At 46.6% G+C, this 19,607-nt stretch overlaps 1 protein-coding gene across 2 annotated transcripts in view; it reads left to right on the top strand.

The window, feature by feature from the left end:
- The first annotated feature begins 1,702 nt into the window (after window positions 1-1,702).
- LOC136373382 (protein FAM199X-like) overlaps window positions 1,703-19,607 on the top strand; it is a 33,760-nt gene continuing 15,855 nt past the window's right edge. For both annotated transcript variants that reach the window (XM_066338292.1, XM_066338290.1), the window contains exon 1: window positions 1,703-1,958. In XM_066338292.1, the coding sequence (XP_066194389.1) occupies window positions 1,771-1,958 (188 nt within the window). In that variant the 5' untranslated portion in view covers window positions 1,703-1,770. The remainder of the gene's footprint in view (window positions 1,959-19,607) is intronic.

Genomic DNA, 19,607 nt, shown 5'->3' with positions numbered 1-19,607 from the left:
TTCCTGGCACTGATAAAGCTTTTCAGTCTCTATGTCCCTGCACTAGACAGCAAATATGATTCAACGTGTACTTACTTCAGTCCCAAATGCCTCTGCCTATACACAGCTTTATTATTTCAAGTATTACAAGGAACCCCTGAATACATTGCTCATTTCTGCTACCGTGCAGCAACACTTTTAGAGACAAACCAGCTACCAGACATTTTGAATCCTTCAAATCAAAAAGAAAATCCCTGACAAGATGTTAGGTAAGAGAACATGCCAGGGTCATACCATGCTGGGCAGCAGCTACTCTCCAGCAAGCTGTGCTTTCACTCTGCTAATCAACTATTCCATTATTCCATGATTGTTTTATATATCCTAATTTACTCAACTGTGTAACTCGATTTTGATGGTCAAAGGTGCCTTGAGAAAATTCTCACCACAGGGAGAAGCCTCACAGACAAAAATGAAATCAGTCATTTTCAATCTTACAGCCTCAACCTCAATAGGACACCTGCACCTTGGGGTTGCTGTATTTTCTCCTGCAAGTTCTGTAGATGCCCGCAGGGTCTTCTGACTGCCACATACAACCTGACAGTGACTGGGGCTGCTGGCTCTGGGACACAGGGATGAGAGAGGAATGAATTTAACAGCACTCAGATGACTTTGGGGGCCATCCACAGCTACACAACTCTATTCCTCATTATCACAGATTTCACAGAATTGTAGAATACAATGAATCAAGCCCCTCATTTTATTTAAAGCCCAGCTCTAGTTTCCTGTCAGGAAAAGCAATGGGAAGTGCCTCAGGAAGCTGCAGCCTTGCAGCTGCAGCCCTCCAGCTGTCACAGAATCACAGAATGTTCTGAGTTGTAATGGACCCAGAAGGATCAAGTCTGACTCAGCCCTGCACAGGACACCCCAAGAATCCCACCATGTGCCTGAGAGAATTGTCCCAACACTCCTTGAACTCTGTCAGGCTGGTCCTGTGACCATTTTCCTGGAGAGCCTTTTCCAATGCCCAACACCTTCTAGGGAAAGAATCTTTTCCTGATACCTAACCTGAAGTGCCCTGACATAGCATTATGCTGTTCCCTCGTGTCCTGTCACTGGTCACCAGAGAGGGCATCAGTGTCTGTCTCTCCGCAGCCTCTCGTGAGGAAGTTGTAGCCAGCTTTGAGGTCTCCCTTCAGTCCCCTCCAGGCCAAACAGACCGAATGACCTCAGTCCGTATGGCTTCCCCCCTACGGCCTTTCACCATATTCTTTTATCTCCTTTGGAAACTCTCTAATAGTTGTCCTTGCCTTCCCGTGAGGATCCACGGCTTCCTCGGGGAACGCGGCTCCTGCCCATGGGCTCCGGCTGGGAACCCCCCGCGTCCCTGTACGGGGGCAGCGCGGCCCTTCCGCGCCGGGGCGGCGCTCCGCGGGCCCCGCACGGGCCCTACCTTTGAGGGGCCGCCGGAAGATCTCCTTGCCCATGTCCAGCACGCCCCGAGCCATGGCCTTCACCTCGGCCGGTACGCGCGGGCCCAGGAAGCCGCAGCCGCAGCCGCCACCGCCCTCTCCGAGCCCCTGCGCCGCCTCGGCCGCCACGGCCACGCCGCCCACCCTCCCCGCGACAGGGGGCGCTGTGGGGGCGCTGCGCCGGAAGGAGCCGCTGCGACAGCGCGGTGTGTCCCGAGACCGGCTGCTGATGGCGGCGCTGATGGCGGCGCCGCCGACGCCGTGTGCCCGAGGCGCTCCCGCCGCTGCCTGAGGCGTTCCCGCCGCCCCCGCGCCCGCCGCAATGACCGAGGAGCCGTACGAGAAGTTCCTGGCCCCCGAGGAACCGTGCCCGCTGCTCTCGCACCAGCACCCGCCGCGGGGCGGCAGCTTGAGCCTGAGCGAGGAGGGCTGCTTGGACGTCAGCGATTTCGGCTGCCAGCTCTCCTCCTGCCACCGCACCGACCCTCTGCACCGCTTCCACTCCAACAGGTCCGCTCGGCGGGTCGGGGCTGAGGAGCCGGGCCGGATGATGCTGAGGCGCCGGGGCTGGCGGCGCGGGGGTCGGGGTCTCCCCTGACAGGGCCGCGCATCCTTCCCCTGCTCCTGCCCGGGACGAGCCGGGCTGCAGGTGCCCCGCGTGTTCGCCGCACGCCCTGATGGGTTACCCTTCCCTTTGGCTTAGTCTGGGTTCGGCTCATCGCGTTACAGTTGACAGTGTGAGCTGGGTCGGTTTTTAAAGATGTTTTTTCATGGAATCACAGAGTGGTTTCGGTTGGAAGGGACCCTAAAGGTCATCTAGTTCCAACTCCCCTGCCCTGTTCAGGGAGACTTTCCACTTGGATCAGGTTGCTCCTAGCCTCATTCTGAGTTTCTTAGTTTTGAGATTTTGAATTTTTGAGGGCTGTAGGCAGGTACAGAATGGTATGTTTATAAGACTTAAAGCAGGCTTTGCATGGACACCAGGCAGACCTTTAGGGATTCAGAATGAGTTAGGCAGCTTGCTGACTGCACTGACTCCTGCAGAAACATTTCCACCCCATGCTACTATTTAAGGGCAAATTATTCTGCCTGTAATTTGTAGAAAAGGTCTATTCTAGAAGTGAAAATATATCTCTGCAAAGAAGTTCCAGTGAATTTGTATGCAGTCATGGAAATTGTACTTTAAAAGTGTCATTCACATGGGCAAACTCTTAATTGTACATTCTTAAATGATTCAGCATGAAGAGCCTTGATCAAACATGATACTTTCATCATATAGTTAAGTCATAAGGCATGAGCAGTAAGATATATTCTTAGAACATCTGTAAATAAATGTGTAATAGTCACCAAATTTACATTTAATTAATTTTGTACATTTCTCTTTGTGTTGCCTTCCCAAGTGTGTTGCTCAGGTTTGCCAATTTTACAAGCCCAGGTTTGTAATCCAGGCATCTCGAAGGGTTGTTTGACTTCTCTGGAAAAGGACATGCCTTGTCTTGTGCTGATTAAGCCATTCCAGATGTGCAGCTCAATCTCTGGTGTTCACATAAGGCTTTTTATTTTTTAAAGTTAGGAGTAATTTTAATGTAGTTCCCCTTTGTTGTTAATCCAGTTCACCCCAGGGAGCACAGCAGCCTCCCAGCTATGCGAAGGCAATGCTAACTGCCCGTACCTGGAGTACCTGTGTAGTTTGTTGGTGCTAGATCCACTGTATCTCACCCTTTGTTTTGATATGTCTGGAAACTTTGTCCACTCTGTCTTTCCTTTCATTATTATTTCATGGATTCTGAAACTGTATTCATGTTGAGTAACATGCTGTGTCACCACAGTCTTGTTCTGCTCATTACCAATGGAGTGCCCTGCCTACAAGAGTCTGTACCAGCAAAGCACTGCACATCTATAAGGGATGCAGAAAGGGAGGCAGGGCAAGAACTCCTGAATCTGCTACAAGGAAAGTTTTGGAAATGTCTTTAACATTGGATAAATTCACATCTGGCCAAGTAAATGTGAGAGTGAATCCATCACAAACATATTTAGCCAGCCTGGTATGCAGCTTAAGGAGATTGAGGACCAGCCTTTCTGGTGATAGGATTGCTCAGTTGGACAGAAGAGTGTTTTTCTAGTTAGCCAGGCTAAAATGGACAGGCTGATAGAACGGGAGTTGATTGTGTGGGTTTGTGTGGTGCATTTTAGAAGCCCTTTTCAAATTGTTTTGGCCATATTGCAGGGCTGTGCTGACTCATATTTGTCTCGACCTACTTTTCTCCAATATGTAAAATAAGTTCAGATATGGAGACTTATTTCATGAGCTTGTTACATTCTGGCTTACTCTCATTAGAGTAAAAAATCTGTTCTATGAAAATTGAGTTCTCAATAGCTTTCCTTTAGCAACAACTTCAACTCGCTTTGTAATGAAATAATGAGGTGAAAAAAGCATTTAGTTTTGGCATGGTATTGATTTGTTAAAAAAATATGGATATTGATCTAATACCAATATCCAACTATGACGGACAAAGACTCTCTAACAGTATGAAGTTACAAAGTGTGTGTTTATTATGACACCGGGCAGCGTGCGGGATAGCTCCCAAATACACATGCGCAATTTACAGATGCTCACAGGGTCTTTTTATGTACAAAAGTGTTGAATACCCAAAACACAAATGCATATTCATAACTCTGGTCCATCCCATTCCCCGCTTTGTATGGTAATTAGCAAAAAAGCAATTAAGCATGCATAGTTTGTTCTTTGAAATGGGTCGGTGGTCCTTCTTATGGGGTAGGGTCTCAAAATGATGAAGTAAGATGCGTCTTCCTCGCTTTGCCTTTTTAACCTTTTAGTGTTGGTGACACCTGGATCCTGTTTTCTCAAGACTATCTGATTTATGATCACATTGTGTTCTTGGAGTCTATTGATTAAGTTGACAGGTCTCCTGATTTATTGGTTCCTTAAATCCGGCTTATGTTAAAAACAGGGAAGTTTACCTCAACAATGTCTAGTTAGTAAAAGGGAAGTCTACGTCAGCAGTACCTAGTTTAACTAAAGTCCTTTATTCTTCAAAATGTAAAGGGAAGTCTACGTCAGCAATATCTACTTTAACTAAAGTCCTTAATTTTTCAAAATTAATATCTCGTTCCCCACTTCTTCTTTAAAGTGAGTAAATTCCTTTACTCAATATAGAGAGTCTTCTTCATCTATCCAAGCCGCACAGCTGGTGTCTCTCAAGACTAAGCCATATGCTTTTGTTAGTGAGGTTAAGGCTGCTACTTGTCGTAGAATCCTCCAATTCCAAACAAGTATTGCAACAGATAAAATTAAACTTATACTAACTAAAATAAGCAACACAACTATGGGGTGGACTAAGGTTTTTAGTATACCAGTTGCTGTTGGAGACTACCCAAAAAGAACATCCCACCAATGATGAGACAAATGTTCTTCAAACCTTTTAAAAACTCCTTTGATGGTCTCTGTATCATGGTGAATTGTAATTAATGTCTTTTTGCCCCCTTCTCTAATTTCCTTTAAGATTTCTCTCAGTTCGGGGTGTTTCATCAATTGAGCAACTAGAGTCAAATTCATCCCTATGGGCACAGGCAGTATCTTCTGTACAGTGGTTAGGCTGGTCTTTATATATTGTTGTGATACTACAGGTGCTCAATAGGAAAAATCACATCCCTTAATTCTGACAAAATTGCAAACACACAAATTGAATTTGGTCTCCCTTACAATTTGGCTGTCTATTCTTATGATGGGGCACGCTGTCCTTAGACAGACACAACCTTGTATACACCAGTGAAGTTTTCTGTTCGCCTGGATGCGTTTCAAAGTGACAAATATTTTGATCTGTATCTAAGCAAGTGTCTTTGACACCTTCTAATGTCCCCTCACATATGTATCCTAGTTGTCTCCTCGCAGTGCAGGGCTCTAGATTAACGGTTTGCCATTTTCCTTCAATTTCTCGTGCCCACATCCTGTGCTCAGAAGGGTACAATACAGTTCCCTCATGGTTTAATCCTAAGGGGACTATTGGATGTATCAGGTCCACTGAGGCATCATGTATGGTTAAAACAAAGGCTGTCACTATACTAGTCACCGGGTTATAGGTGAAATTGACCAACACCCACCAAGACTGAAGCTCCTTCTCCATATCAGAAGCATTATCTCAAACAATTTTGGGAATTTCAGCAGGGAATGTTCCCTCTCCACCTTCTCTGATAACCGCAGCGGCCACTGATTGCATCCACAGTTGGGCCTGAGTACATCACAACATTCAGGACTAATGCGGATGGATCTCACGGGTGGGTGGTAAGCCTTGTGGAACCCATCCTGTACGAATGCATATTTACATCCCCAAACATTTCTTCCTTCCCACAAGCTTGCATTTGTGACTTTTGGCATCTTATTTAGAGCCTTACGAGAGTAAGCATCATAAGCTCTCCCTTGACACCTATTTATCTCGGTCACATTGTACCTGCATGGTACTGCATTGACTCTCGTTATGGTTAAGGGAATTACTGCAATAATTACAACTTTCCACATAATGTCCATACTGTTAATACATCTGTTTGTGATTCCGAGTGAGCTTCAGCTTCAGTTCATTATTGCCTGGTGTGATCTTCCAGATTCCTTCTGGGGCTTTCTTCACTCGGGAGTGATGGATCCAGGCCTTCTGTTCCTTGACCTTGATTGCAGTGAAGGTAGTAAGAAGCACCTGGAATGGTCTTTTTCACTGTGGTTTCAAGATCTTTTCTGCAAAAGACTTAATATATACATAATCCCCAGGTTGTATATCATGTACTGGCCCATCTAATTCCCTGTTTTGAGCTTCAGCCACATGTTTCTCAATTTCTCTGAGTTGTCTATTTAGTGCCACCATATATCTATGTAGGGTTTCTTCCCCTACTTGCATGGGTGTTGTTCCTTCTTGAACTGCATACGGCCTTCCATATAATATTTCAAAAGGGCTCAGTTTCTCTTTTGCCCTTGGTTTTGTCCGAATTTGCAATAATGCCAATGGGAGAGCCTGGGGCCAGGGCAAATTTGCTTCTTGCCCCAGTCTCACTATTTGTTGTTTAATCAAGTGGTTCATTTTTTCCACTTGGCCACTAGATTGAGGGTGATATGGGGTATGTAGTTCCCAGTCTATTCCCAGATGGTTGCTTATTTGCTGTACAATTTTTGAAATAAAGTGTGGTCCTCTATCTGAGGATATGGTGGCTGGAACTCCAAAACGAGGTATTATTTCTTGCAACAGTGCTTTGGCTACCTCTCGGGCCTTAGCTGTTTTGGCAGGAAAGGCTTCTGGCCATCCTGAAAAAGTATCAGTTAACACCAATAGGTAACGATATCCTCCCTTCCTGGGCAGCTCTGTAAAGTCAATTTGCCATTGTTGCCCAGGTCCACAGCCTTTCCCAATTTGTCCCACTTTAGGCTTTGGGGTGTTTTTGGGATTAGTTCGGAGGCAAAGACTACACTGACGAGTTACTTGTATCACTGTGCCCTGCAATTTCCTGGTCATGATTCTTTCTTTTAAATGGTTATACAGGGCATCTATTCCCCAGTGTGTTTTCTCATGTTCCCTCTGTACTAATGACCACAACAAATAGGAGGGTACTACAAGTTTTCCTTCTTCTGCCACAGCCCATCCCTCCTGGTTATAACTTGCCTTTTCTGCCTTAATAAGTCTCTTATTCTTTTTTATTGTATATTGCCTTACATTCAATAGAAATTTTTCCATCTGGAATTAATGTTGCCTCAATTGTCTCATCGGTTATCTTACTTTTTGCTGCTTCTTTTGCCTCTATCCGCCAGCATGTTCCCCTCTTCCAACTCCGAGCTCATTTTCTGGTGTGCCTTGATGTGCATGATGGCTACCTTTTCAGGCAGTTGCACTGCATCTAACAGTCTCAATATTTCTTGTGCGTATTTAATGTTCTTCCCTTGTGAGTTTAACAGTCCTCTCTCTTTCCAAATGGCTCCATGTGCATGAACTACTCCAAATGCATACCTTGAGTCCGTAGAGATGTTAATTCTTTTTCCTTTTGCCATCTCCAGAGCTCGAATTCAGGCAATTATCTCAGCCTTCTGTGCAGAGGTATTTGTTGGTAATGGTTTGGACTCTATTACCTCTCTGCTTGTGGAAACTGCATACCCAGCATGTCTCTTTCCACTGATGACATAGCTGCTCCCATCAGTAAACCAGGTCTCGGCATTTTCAAGTGGGGTATCTTTGAGATCCAGGCGACTGGAGTAGGTGGCTTCGATGGTCTCCAGGCAATCATGGATCACTGGTTCTCCCATACTGCCGCTGAGGAAGGAAGCTGGGTTCACAATGTTAGTTACCACAATCTCAACATCATCTTCTTCCACCAGTATAGCTTGGTACTTCAGGAATGTCTGTGGGGAGAGCCAGTGCCCCCCTTTCGTTTCCAGGACTGTAGACACTGTGTGAGACACTAGCACTGTCATCTTCTGACCCAGGGTGAACTTGCGTGCCTCTTGGATGTTCACTGCCACTGCTGCAACGGCTCTGAGGCACCCTGGCCACCCCTCTTAGCTGCCGTATCCAGCTGTTTAGAGAGGTAGGCAACTACCCTTCGATATGGACCCAGATTTTGTGCTAGTATCCCTAAAGCAATCCCTTGCTTCTCATGAGAAAACAAAAAGAATGGCCTACTCACATCTGGAAGTCCCAAGGCTGGTGCTGACATGAGGGCCTTCTTTAGCTGGTCAAAAGCTTGAGCTGCTTCTTTTGTCCATTGAAGATCTCTGCTTCCTTCCGTGATCAAGGCATACAGAGGTTTAACAAGTAATCCATAATTATAAATCCACAGTCTGTACCATCCTGTCATACCTAAAAAGGTTCTCAGTTCTTTCACTATCTGAGGCTTTGGGGTCTGGCATATTGCCTCTTTGCGATCTTGCCCTAGGGTTCTTTGTCCAGCACTCATTTCATAGCCCAGGTAAATTACTGTTTGCTTCATTATTTGGGCTTTCTTTTGAGATACTCGATACCCCTGCAGGCCCAAAAAGTTTAGGAGGCTTACCGTCCAGTCCACGCATGTTTCCTGGGTCTGGGTGGCTATTAGGAGGTCATCCACATACTGGAACAACTGTCCTTCTCCTGGTGGAGGTACCCAAGACTCTAAGTCCTTTGCAAGCTGCTCCCCAAATATAGTGGGTGAATTCTTGTACCCCTGGGTAAGCACACACCATGTGAGCTGGTTCTTCCGTCCCGTTTTGGGGTTCTCCCACTCAAATGCAAAGATTTTCTGGCTGGCTTCATGGAGAGGGAGGCAAAAGAAAGCATTCTTGAAATCTAAAACAGTAAACCAGGTTAGTTCGGGGGTTAAACAGTTTAACAAGGTATAAGGATTAGCAACTACTGGATACAAGTCTTCAGTTATCTTGTTAACAGCCCTTAAGTCCTGTACTAGCCTGTATGAGCCGTGGGGCTTCCTCACTGGCAGGATAGGAGTGTTAAAATCAGACTGACACTCCCTCAGTAGTCCTATCTTCAGAAAGTTTTACTAATCCCTTCTCTATCTTCTTTCTTTATGGGTGTTCTGGTTTGGAATAAATTAGGGAAGAACCTCCAAAAGGAGTCCCCTAAACCAAACCTCCACCACCCCTTCTCCCCCCCAGCTCTGGGTTCGGGAAGGAAAATACTTTGGAGGAAAAGTGGAAAAACCGGTTTATTGATTAAAAAACATTCCCCGACACCGAATAGTGGGAACAGACAGGTTACTGTGTTTAGGAGGAGGGTGCTGACGCGTCTGTTGCGAGCCTCGGGACTTTTCCAACTTCTCAGGTCAGGTCAGGTCTGGAGCTGGTTCAACCCTTGGGGGGAAAGAAGGAAGGAGGGAAAAAAAAAACCAAACAGAAGCAGCGGGGGGAAAAAAAACGGCGGCAGGGGCAGCCGGAGAGCAAAGCAAAGCAAAGCGAAGCGAAGAAGGCAAAGGCAGCCAAGCTAGCAAAAGAAAAGAGCTGAAACAGGAAAGAAAGAAAGAAAAAAACTGCAGGCACCCACCCAAGAGGGAGGGATTCAGCTGCGAGACGTAACAATGTATCCAAGATATGGGATGGATATATGGAATAGGAGGCAGGTCAACTCAGAATATTCCACTCCTTGTCCCATATATCCATCTAATTAAAACTTTTATCTTACATACTTAGACCTTTAACACTTAGACATTTCTGTCCGTCTTACTCACTTAGACCTTCGACACTTATATGTTTCTTTCTGTTTCATGTTTAACTGATTTAACGCGCAGACAATGGTAGTAACATTCAGCACATATCAATTTTACTCCATATTCAGATCTCCCTGAGGTACACATCGTATTGTTCTATTTTTCTGCATTATTTGCCATGTACAACCTGGTCCTTGAGCAGAGACAACTCCACGGATGGGTTTGCCTGTACTTGAGTCAGGGTTGATCCATACTGTCTTTCCCAACAAACCTCTAACATGGGCCACTGGGACTTTATCTCCATCTACTATATTAAGGTGCTGGGACTGAGCAGGACCCGCTCGGTTGGTGGAACCTCGAGTGTTAACTAACCAGGTGGCTTTTGCTAAATGCTGCTCTTAAGTTTTTAAGGATTTTCCACCCAATGCTTTCAGGGTGATTTTTAAAAGCCCATTGTACTTCTCCACTTTACCCGCGGCTGGTGCATGGTCGGGGATATGATATACTTACTTAATGCTGTGTTCCCTAGCCCACGTTTTAATAAGATTATTTTTAAAATGAGTCCCATTGTCTGACTCAATTCTCTCGGGAGTGCCGTGCCTCCAAAGGACTTGCTTTTCAAGGCCCAGGATGGTGTTGCGGGCTGTAGCATGAGACACAGGGTAGGTTTCCAACCATCCTGTGGTGGCTTCTATCATGGTCAGTACATGACGCTTGCCTTGGTGGGTTTGAGGCAGTGTGATGTAATCAATCTGCTAGGCTTTCTTATACTTGTACTTAGACCACCGCCCTCCATACCAGAGAGGCTTCATCCGCTTGGCTTGCTTAATGGCAGCGCACGTCTCACAGTCACTGATAACCTGAGAAATGCTGTCCATGGTTAAATCCACCCCTCGGTCTCGTGCCCACTTATAGGTGGCATCTCTACCTTGGTGACCTGAGGCATCATGGGCCCATCATGCTAGAAATAACTCTCCCTTGTGCTCCCAGTCAAGATCTATTTTCAACTACCCTATTTTTGCAGTTTGATCTACCCGCTGATTATTTTGCTGGCTCTCATTAGGTTTACTCTTGGGGACATGGGCATCTGCATGGTGAATCTTCACAGGTAGGTTTTCTAACTGGGCAGCGATATCTTTCTACTCTTTAGCAGCTCAAATTGGTTTACCTCTACGCTGCCAGTTCGCCTCTTTCCATTTCTTCAGCCATCTCCACAGAGCATTGGTTACCATCCAAGAATCAGTGTATAGATAGAGCCTTGGCCACTTCTCTCTCTTTGCAATATCTAGGGCCAGTTGAATGGCTTTAAGTTCAGCAAATTGACTGGATCCACCCTCTCCTTCAGCGACCCCTACGACCTGTCGTGTGGGGCTTTATACAGATGCCTTCTACCAATGACCTATCTTTATGACACGGCAGGAACCGTCGGTGAATAAAGCGTAGCATATTTCTTCAGCTGGCAACTGGTCGTATGGCGGAGCTTCCTCAACCTGGGTCACTGGTTCTTCTTCATCTGCAACACTGAAACTTTCACCTTCGGGCCAGTTTGTAATTACTTCCAAAATTCCAGGGCGATTTAATTTCCCAACTTGAGCGCGTTGTACAATGAGGGCAATCTACTTGCTCCAGGTAGCACTGGTGGCGTGGTGGGTGGAGGGAATCTTTCTTCTAAACATCTACCTTAGCACTGGTAGTCGGGGTACCAGGAGGAGTTGTGCTTCCATACCTATAACCTCTGAGGCGGCCCGAACCCCTTCATAGGCTGCTAGAATTTTCTTTTCTGTTGGAGTATAGCTGGCTTCCGACCCTCGGTAACTTCGACTCCAGAATCCCAGTGGTCGGCCTCGAGTCTCCCCCGGCACCTTCTGCCAAAGGCTCCAGGACAGACTGTGGCTCCCGGCTGCAGAATAGAGGACGTTCTTCACGTTCGGTCCCGTCCTGACTGGGCCAAGGGCTACCGCGTGAGCAATCTCCTGTTTGATCTGAGTAAAAGCATGTTGCTGCTCAGGGCCCCACTGGAAAGTGGTTTTTTTGCGAGTTACCAGGTGGAGAGGGCTCACAATGTGGCTATATTCTGGAATAAGCATTTTCAAAAAACTTATGACACCTAGGAAAGCTTGTGTTTTCTTTTTGTTAGTTGGTGGAGACATCGCTGTGATCTTATTGATGACATCAGTGGGAATCTGACGCCGTCCATCTTCTCACTTAATTCCCAGGAACTGAATTTCTCTAGCAGGTCCCTTGACTTTGCTCTTCTTGATGGCAAAACCAGCTTTCAGGAGAATCTGGATAATCTTCTCTTCTTTTGCAAACACTTCAGCTGCAGTGTTCCCCCACACTATGATGTTATCGATGTACTGCAGATGTTCTGGAGCCTCACCCTCTTCTAATACAGTTTGAATTAATCTATGACAAATGGTAGGACTGTGCTTCCACTTTTGGGGCAGTCACTTCCAAGTGTACTGCACACCCCTCCAGGTGAAAGCAAACTGAGGCCTGCATTCTGCAACCAGAGGAATGGAGAAAAAGGCATTGGCGATGTCAATAGTGGCATACCACCTTGCTGCCTTGGACTCCAGCTCATACTGGAGTTCCAGCATGTCCGGCATGGCAGCACTCAGCGGTGGAGTTACTTTATTCAATGCCCTGTAGTGTATAGTCAACCTCCATTCTCCGTCCGACTTGCGCACAGGCCAGATGGGGCTGTTAAAGGGTGAGTGGGTTTTACAGACCACCCTTTGGCTCTCCAACTCCCGAATCATTTTGTGGATGGGAATCACTGCATCTCGAACTGTTCTATACTGCCACCGATGCACTATAGAAGTGGCGACTGGCACCTGCTGATTTTTTCCTTCAACAATTTCACAGCAGATGGGTTATCTAATAGTCCAGACAGGGTGTTTAGTTGCTTAACACCCTCTGTTTTTACAGATGCTATTCCAAATGCCCATTTGAATTCCTTTGGGTTTTTGAAATACTTATTCCGAAGAAATTCTATGCCCAGAATACACAGGGCTTCTGGGCTGGTCACAATCAGGTGTCTCTGCCAGTCTTTTTCAGTCAGGCTCACCTCAGCCTCTAACAAAGTTAACTCTTGTACTCCCCCTGTCACCCCGGCAATGGAAATTGGTTCTGCCTGCACATGTTCCGATGGCACCAAAGTACATTGTGATCCAGTGTCCACCAAAGCCTCATGTCTCTGTGGTGCTGATGTGCCAGGCCATCGAATCCACACAGTCCAAAACACACGATTCTCCCCAACCTCTACCTGGCTAGAGGCAGGGCCCCTCTAAGCCTGATTATCTTTCTTTCTTTGGACATATGTCCTAGAGGTTCCCTCCAGGGGATCAGACATATCATCATCGTCCCGGCTGCAGACAACTGGTGCTGCTCTCTGTTTAGTAGGACTTCCTCTTTGAATCCTACCTTCTTTCAATTTACGCACCCGTTGTGCCAGAGCAGCAGTGGGTTTTCCGTCTCACCTCCTCATGTCCTCTCCAGCTTCACGCAAGAAGACCCACAACTCGGTTCGCGGAGTGCGCCTTCTTTCCCCAACAGAGGTACGCCCGCGTTGAACACCAGGGTCTCTAATTTGAATGGCCGAAATTTGGAGGAAGTCCTCCCTAATCTCTTCCCTGAGTTTTTTGTGATTTTCCTCTTAATTTATCTTCCAGTTTCTGCAGTCGTGTTTCCACAGCTGCAATCCTGGCGTGAGTTGGGCCATGTACTGCATAAGCATATGCTCGAAGCTTCCTTGCCATATCGAGCACGATTTCGTGTGTCTCCTCCCACTTCATTATTGCTAGAGCAGAAGTGTATTCAGATGGTCCAAGTCGTACAAGTTTTCGCCACATCACGGGTGTACGTGGTACCAAGTCTGGGTTCTTAGTGTTTAGGTCATCTGAGAAGATAATCTCTGCCACTGCCATTTCTCTCAAGCGTTGAATCCCTTGTTCTATGGTCTTCCACTGGGTCTGCTGAATGTAGAGATCGTCTGCACACCGGTATCTTTGTGCCACACTTCCCAGGACTCGTTCCCAGAGACTGCAAGTGGTAGCCACCCTCATCATTCCTTGGTCAATAACTGGATCATGTGACAGGGAGCCCAAATGCCTTGCTTCAGTGCCATCCGGAATTGTAGCTTCGCCTGCAGCATCCCAAAGATGGACTAACCAACTAATTATAGACTCATCTGGTCGTCGAGTGTAATCCTTTCTTAAGCCTCGAAGGTCCTTCAGGGAAAAAGCATCAATAGTGGGTCCCGATCTTGTGCCAGCTGGTTGGGCATTTGATCTTAGGCAGGTTGGTCCGGCTTCCGATCGGGTGTCAGTTAGTTCGGCTTCTGATTTTATGTCAGTTTGTCCAGCTTCTGATTGGGTGTCCTCGGGAGGCCTCGAGGGCCCTTCACCTTCATCATCATCATCCTCTACTGGTCGATCAGTCTTTCGTGCTCTCTTTGCCCCGGCGACTGCCAGTGTCTTAGACTCCCTGTCTGGTTTAGCTGTTGGCCTGGAGCCCAGGATATTAGCTGCAGCCTGAGTGACTGGGGTGGTAACTAGCTTATCTCCCTGTTCCCTTTCTTCTATCTGCTGTCCTTCAGTATCTAGCAGAGTACGGTAAACATATGCCAGGGCCCAGCTCACTGCAACAATCCTTTTCTCCTTAGTATTACCACGGCACTTCTCTTTCAAATACTTTGCCACCTCAGCTGGGTTCTGAATTTGTTCAGATGGGAAGTCCCAGACTATAGGATCAGAAAATTCCTTTAAAATTTGGCCCATATCTTCCCATTTCCCACTCCACTCAAGATTTCTCTTAGTTGGCTTAACCGCTAAATCACAAATCTCATTAGCCCCTTTAGAAATCTCAGCTTTCATTTTATATAAACTGCAGACAGTATAGAGACAACTTACTAAATTAAATGCCAGAAAGATGGTCTCTTTAACACTCAGGGGAAACTGAACATTTTCTAATAGAGATGTAAACAATTCAAAGGAGAAGAGGGAAGACAGAGCCTGAAAAAACTCTCCCCCTGCTTCTCTCCTAACAAACTGAATGCACCACCATAACAACGAACTATACACTCCTGGAACAGATTCAAGCATCTTAACAGCCCTCCTATAAAGCATCACAAGCAAGCCCAGCCCAATGAATATTCTGGTTAGTGCCCCACGGCCCCAAAAACTACATATTAGTAGCAATACCAGAGCTATTTCTGGGTAAGGGAATAACCCTAGGTACCACAGAGGTATTAAGACCTCAAAAACTCCTGGGGACCAGAAATATTGGCAGGCTTTCACCCCGAATGACATTATGAATCCAGAAAAAACCATCCCAATACACCCACAAAACAACTAGAACCACCAATATTATTATTAAGGGTTTTCCACTTCCTCTGGCCTCGTTTCCCGGGCGGCGCACCAAGAAATGTCCTGGTTTGGAATAAATTAGGGAAGAACCTCCAAAAGGAGTCCCCTAAACCAAACCTTCACCACCCCTTCCCCCCCACCCCAGCCCTGGGTTCGGGAAGGAAAATACCTTGGAGGAAAAGTGGAAAAACCGGTTTATTTACAAAAAAACACTCCCCAACACCGAATCGTGGGAACAGACAGGTTACTGTGATGATGAGGAGGGTGCTGATGCATCTGTTGCGAGCCTCGGGACTTCTCCAACTTCTCAGGTCAGGTCACGTCCGGAGCCGGTTCAAACCTTGGGGGGAAAGAAGGAAGGAGGGAAAAAAAAAACAAACAGAAGCAGCGGGGGGAAAAAAAACGGCGGCAGGGGCAGCCGGAGAGCAAAGCAAAGCAAAGCGAAGCGAAGAAGGCAAAGGCAACCAAGCTAGCAAAAGAAAAGAGCCGAAACAGGAAAGAAAGAAAGAAAAAAACTGCAGGCACCCGCCCAAGAGGGAGGGATTCAGCTGCGAGACATAACAATGTATCCAAGATATGGGATGGATATATGGAATAGGAGGCAGGTCAACCCAGAACACTGGGGTATTGTTTAACCCTTACTGGCTGTTCCCCTTCTTTAAGTTTGATTTCTACTGGTAGTGCATTCTTTATCCTGCTTGGTATGTCAGAAGCCCACACTCTAGGAAACACTTGATACTTTTTTTTTTTTTAATCATTATTCTAAATATTGTTGATACTTTACCTCCAAAATAATTTCCCCATTCTTAAATTTTTTTTTTACCTCCACCTGCTCTAGCAGTTCTGTGCCCAAAAGTGCAGATGGAGCTTTAGGCATATATAAAAATCGAAGAATTTTCCATTATTTCCCAATTTATACTCCAGTGGCTCACAAAAGTAACCTCTTTCAGATTGGCCAGTCGCTCCTTTTACCATAACATAGTCATTGGTTACAGGTATTAGGGCCTTATTTAGCACTGAAAATGTTGCCCTGCTGTCTATTAACAATTAAACTCTTCAGGCCTCATCCAGTAAGCCTTCTAAATTCTGGCTGTCTGGACCCCGGATCTTCTGGAGTTTCCACCTGATATCTCTTGTAGACTGTCCTAAAAATAAATTTTTTAATTGTTGTGTCCCTTCATTAGATCCAGGATCCAGGGTGGTGTGTCGGCGCATCGCGTCTTGCAGGTGATCTAGAAATTCACAAGGTGTTTGGGAAGGGCCTTGTTTGACAGCATATAGTGCTGACCAAATTATGGTTTTGAAGATTGCTCTTTTTAGCCCTTCTACTATCAATTTTTGGTATGTTTTTAACCGTCCCAACCCCTCATCATTATTAAGATCCCAGCCCGGGTCTTGAAGGGGAAACACATTTTTAACATCTTCCTGTGTTGTTCTACAGTCATCCTCGGCTAGGTCCTTAGCCACTTTCAAAACTAATTGCTTTTCCGTTTCTGTTAAGGCATCAAGCAGCAATTGGAGGTCTGCCCAATCAGGTAAATGCTGCTTAATTATAAACTTCATTTTCTTAGCAACCCCTATTAGATCACTTCGATAACCCTTAGCACTCTTTTCCCAGATCTCTAAATCAATTGAGGAAAAGGGAACTTTAATCAGTTTTGTTTCTCCATCAGAGGTCAATGCTTGTCTTAGAGGTGCTTGTATGACCCCTGTGGTTTGTTTTCGGGTCCTGGGTGCTATAGGCCCTTGTGGGGGAAGTTTGGGGGCTGACAGGGGAGGTTCAGGTTCATCCCACTCACTGTCACTGCTAGGCAGTGGTGGGTATGGTTCAGGAGTGGGTGGAGAAACCCCTACCTTAGTTGCTGTCCTTCCAAGGGAAGATGAAGTTAGAGATGAAGCAGGGGAGGCTGGAGTTAATGGTGGTTCTGAATCTGCATTTCCCCCCACCCTCCCCCTTTCCTGTCTTTTTGGAGGTGGTTTAAGTATATCTTCTGTCTCCTGTTCCAAAGCCTCTACTTGGTATCTGCATATGTGACTTCTGACCACCTTTGTTCCCGCCGGAGGAAAAGCATTAACTGTAATAGTGTCTCAGTCCAGTGTACCATTTGCTGGCCACTTCATTCCCTACAGAGTTGCCACCACTGTGTACATAACTTGACCAGTTCCTTCCTGGTTTCTGTACCATCACAACCCACCAGCTCTTTCCAGTGTGTTAAAATGCACCCCAAAGGGCTTCTTCTGGGAATCTCTTTGCTTTCATTTGCCCCCATATTCAGGATCCTATTTTTCCCAATGCCTTTTGACACACAAAAAGGAAAAAAAGAAAAAAAAAAAAAAAAGGAAAAAATTTCCTCTTTAAAAAACCCACTACACAATCAGCCAGGCACTTGACCCAAATTGCTGGTTATTAATCACTTATTAAACCGGGTCTTCTGTTATGCCTTGCCTTGGGTATATTACTAACAAATGTGAACTCTGCAGAGTATCAACCGAGTTCTCGCAGGAATCCAACAATTCTACTAAAATCCCTCGGCCACCTCGGCTGGCACTGGGCTTTCCGTTCTCTGCACACAATCAAAAGCTGCTAGACCGGGTTTCCCTTTTCTGCAGGGACCTGGCTTCAAACACCAACAGTTTTAGGCTCACAAAAGAAACAGCCGGGGTCCCTTGCGACCCTAAACAAATTCAACCAAAAAAAATTTAACAAGGTTTCGCCAAATTCCCACAGATTTCAGCCGGGACGTAGCACAGACCCTTCCACAGGAAAGCGGGGAAGCGGGGGGGGGTGGGGGGGGGGGGGGGGGGGGGGGACGACGGGACGACGACGGACACACACACACACACTGACACTTTGATCTTACACTGCTTTTCTGCTCCTCTGTGCTTGAGGATTAAGCCACCAGCACTTTAAGATACTACCACACACTCTGGCAACTGCAAACCTCACAAATAGATGAGAATATTTCTTTTTAACTAAAACATCCACTCGCCAAAACCTCTCCGCGTCTTACAAAGAGCTAAGGGACGTGGCTTGAGGTTGCGCAAGCCTAGATTCCTCTGCGGTTACCGGGGAAACAAATCACCCCCAATCACCGCGGCTGTGTCGGGCATTCACTTTGAAAATGAAAACCACTTACTCTTGCTTGGGTTTTTTTGGGTTTTTTGTTTTTTTGTTTTTGTTTCTTTTTTTTTTTCTTTTTTTAACATTTTGTTCACCCACAGATGTTTTTCTACTAAACAACACACTGATTCAAATTACAGATACACTTCAATCACGACATAAGCACTCAAATCCCTCCGCTTTCTCAAAGGTATTCTTCCGTGGATCGGCGGGAGTTTTAAAATCTCTTATCTTGCAAAACTTCCAAAAACACTCACAAAGGTTAGTAACACGCAGCAAAATCACACAAACCAAAACGCGTACTACACAAGCTTTTACAAACCACAACACATACGATACACAAATGATTCTTTTCTTCACCAAAGCGCACACAATCACAAAACCACAGGACCACCACACAGACACAGATCTGTCAATACACACACACCTTCGGCGCGGGACCACGACCCAAGACAGCACCTTCCGTGCCCCAAAACTCGGGCTGGCCTTTCAGAGTATGGATCACCAAGGCGCACCTTTAAACTACAAGCCGAGATCGGAGCCACCACTGCTCCCCAAACCAACAAAACCTGCGGCCCTGGGGCCGCTGATGCCCCCCCCCTCCCCCCCCCCCCCCCCCGCTTTCGGGACGGAGCTACAAGTTACCAGCTCTATCTGGAACACAACCAACCATTTACAAGACTCCTCGGAGTTTCCAAAACCCAGTCAGGCTTCTGCTTTGCATAAGACGTCTCTTATGACTTATAAGCCGCCTCTATTCCAAGGTACCTGTTCCCAATATTTTAAACATACCTTTTGTCCGTAGTTCCAGCAGGCTCTGGTCTTTCCCCGGGGGTGTCAGCGGGGCCGCGGGAGCCCTCTTCCCAGGAAATTCTGGGCGGGCGCCCTGAGGGGTCCCAGACCCCGATGGCCCCTCGGCCAGAGAGAGCAGTGTCCTGCCGCGGTCGCCAAAATGATTTGTTAAAAAAATATGGATATTGGTCTAATACCGATATCCAACTATGACGGACAAAGACTCTCTAACAGTTTGAAGTTAGAAAGTGTGTGTTTATTATGACGCCGGGCAGCGTGAGGTGTTATAAACGGGCCAGGAGACCTGCTCCTTTGAAAAGCCTTTATTAGTCAGCTCTTTCAAGGGGGAACTCAAGGGGTCGCCTGCACCGCCGCTGCTCCTGTCGCCGTCCTCGCTCCTGTCGCCGCTGAGGATCAGGTGTCAGGCGAATCTGCTGCTCTCGCCGCAGCAGAGTCGGGGGTTCCGGTCTTGCGGGAATCCCCGGCAACCCAACTGGGTTCGTGTGGTCTAGGGGCGTCACTTCTTCCCAGTCTCTTTGTGGTCATGGCGAGGCGGCAGAAGCAGAATTCAGTCCTTAGGTAGCTGAGGGTCTTCTCGTTGTTGTAGTGTCTCCCTTTTATCTGGATTTTGTGCCGGGTCCCGGCTTTTGGGTCCGCTTGCCGGCAACTGCACTTCGGTTTGGAGCG

The sequence above is a fragment of the Sylvia atricapilla genome, chromosome W (assembly GCF_009819655.1).
Source record: "Sylvia atricapilla isolate bSylAtr1 chromosome W, bSylAtr1.pri, whole genome shotgun sequence".
In the NCBI taxonomy this organism is placed as follows: domain Eukaryota; kingdom Metazoa; phylum Chordata; class Aves; order Passeriformes; family Sylviidae; genus Sylvia; species Sylvia atricapilla.
Note: the sequence above shows the minus strand (reverse complement) of the source record. Positions and strands in the feature narration are given on the sequence as shown.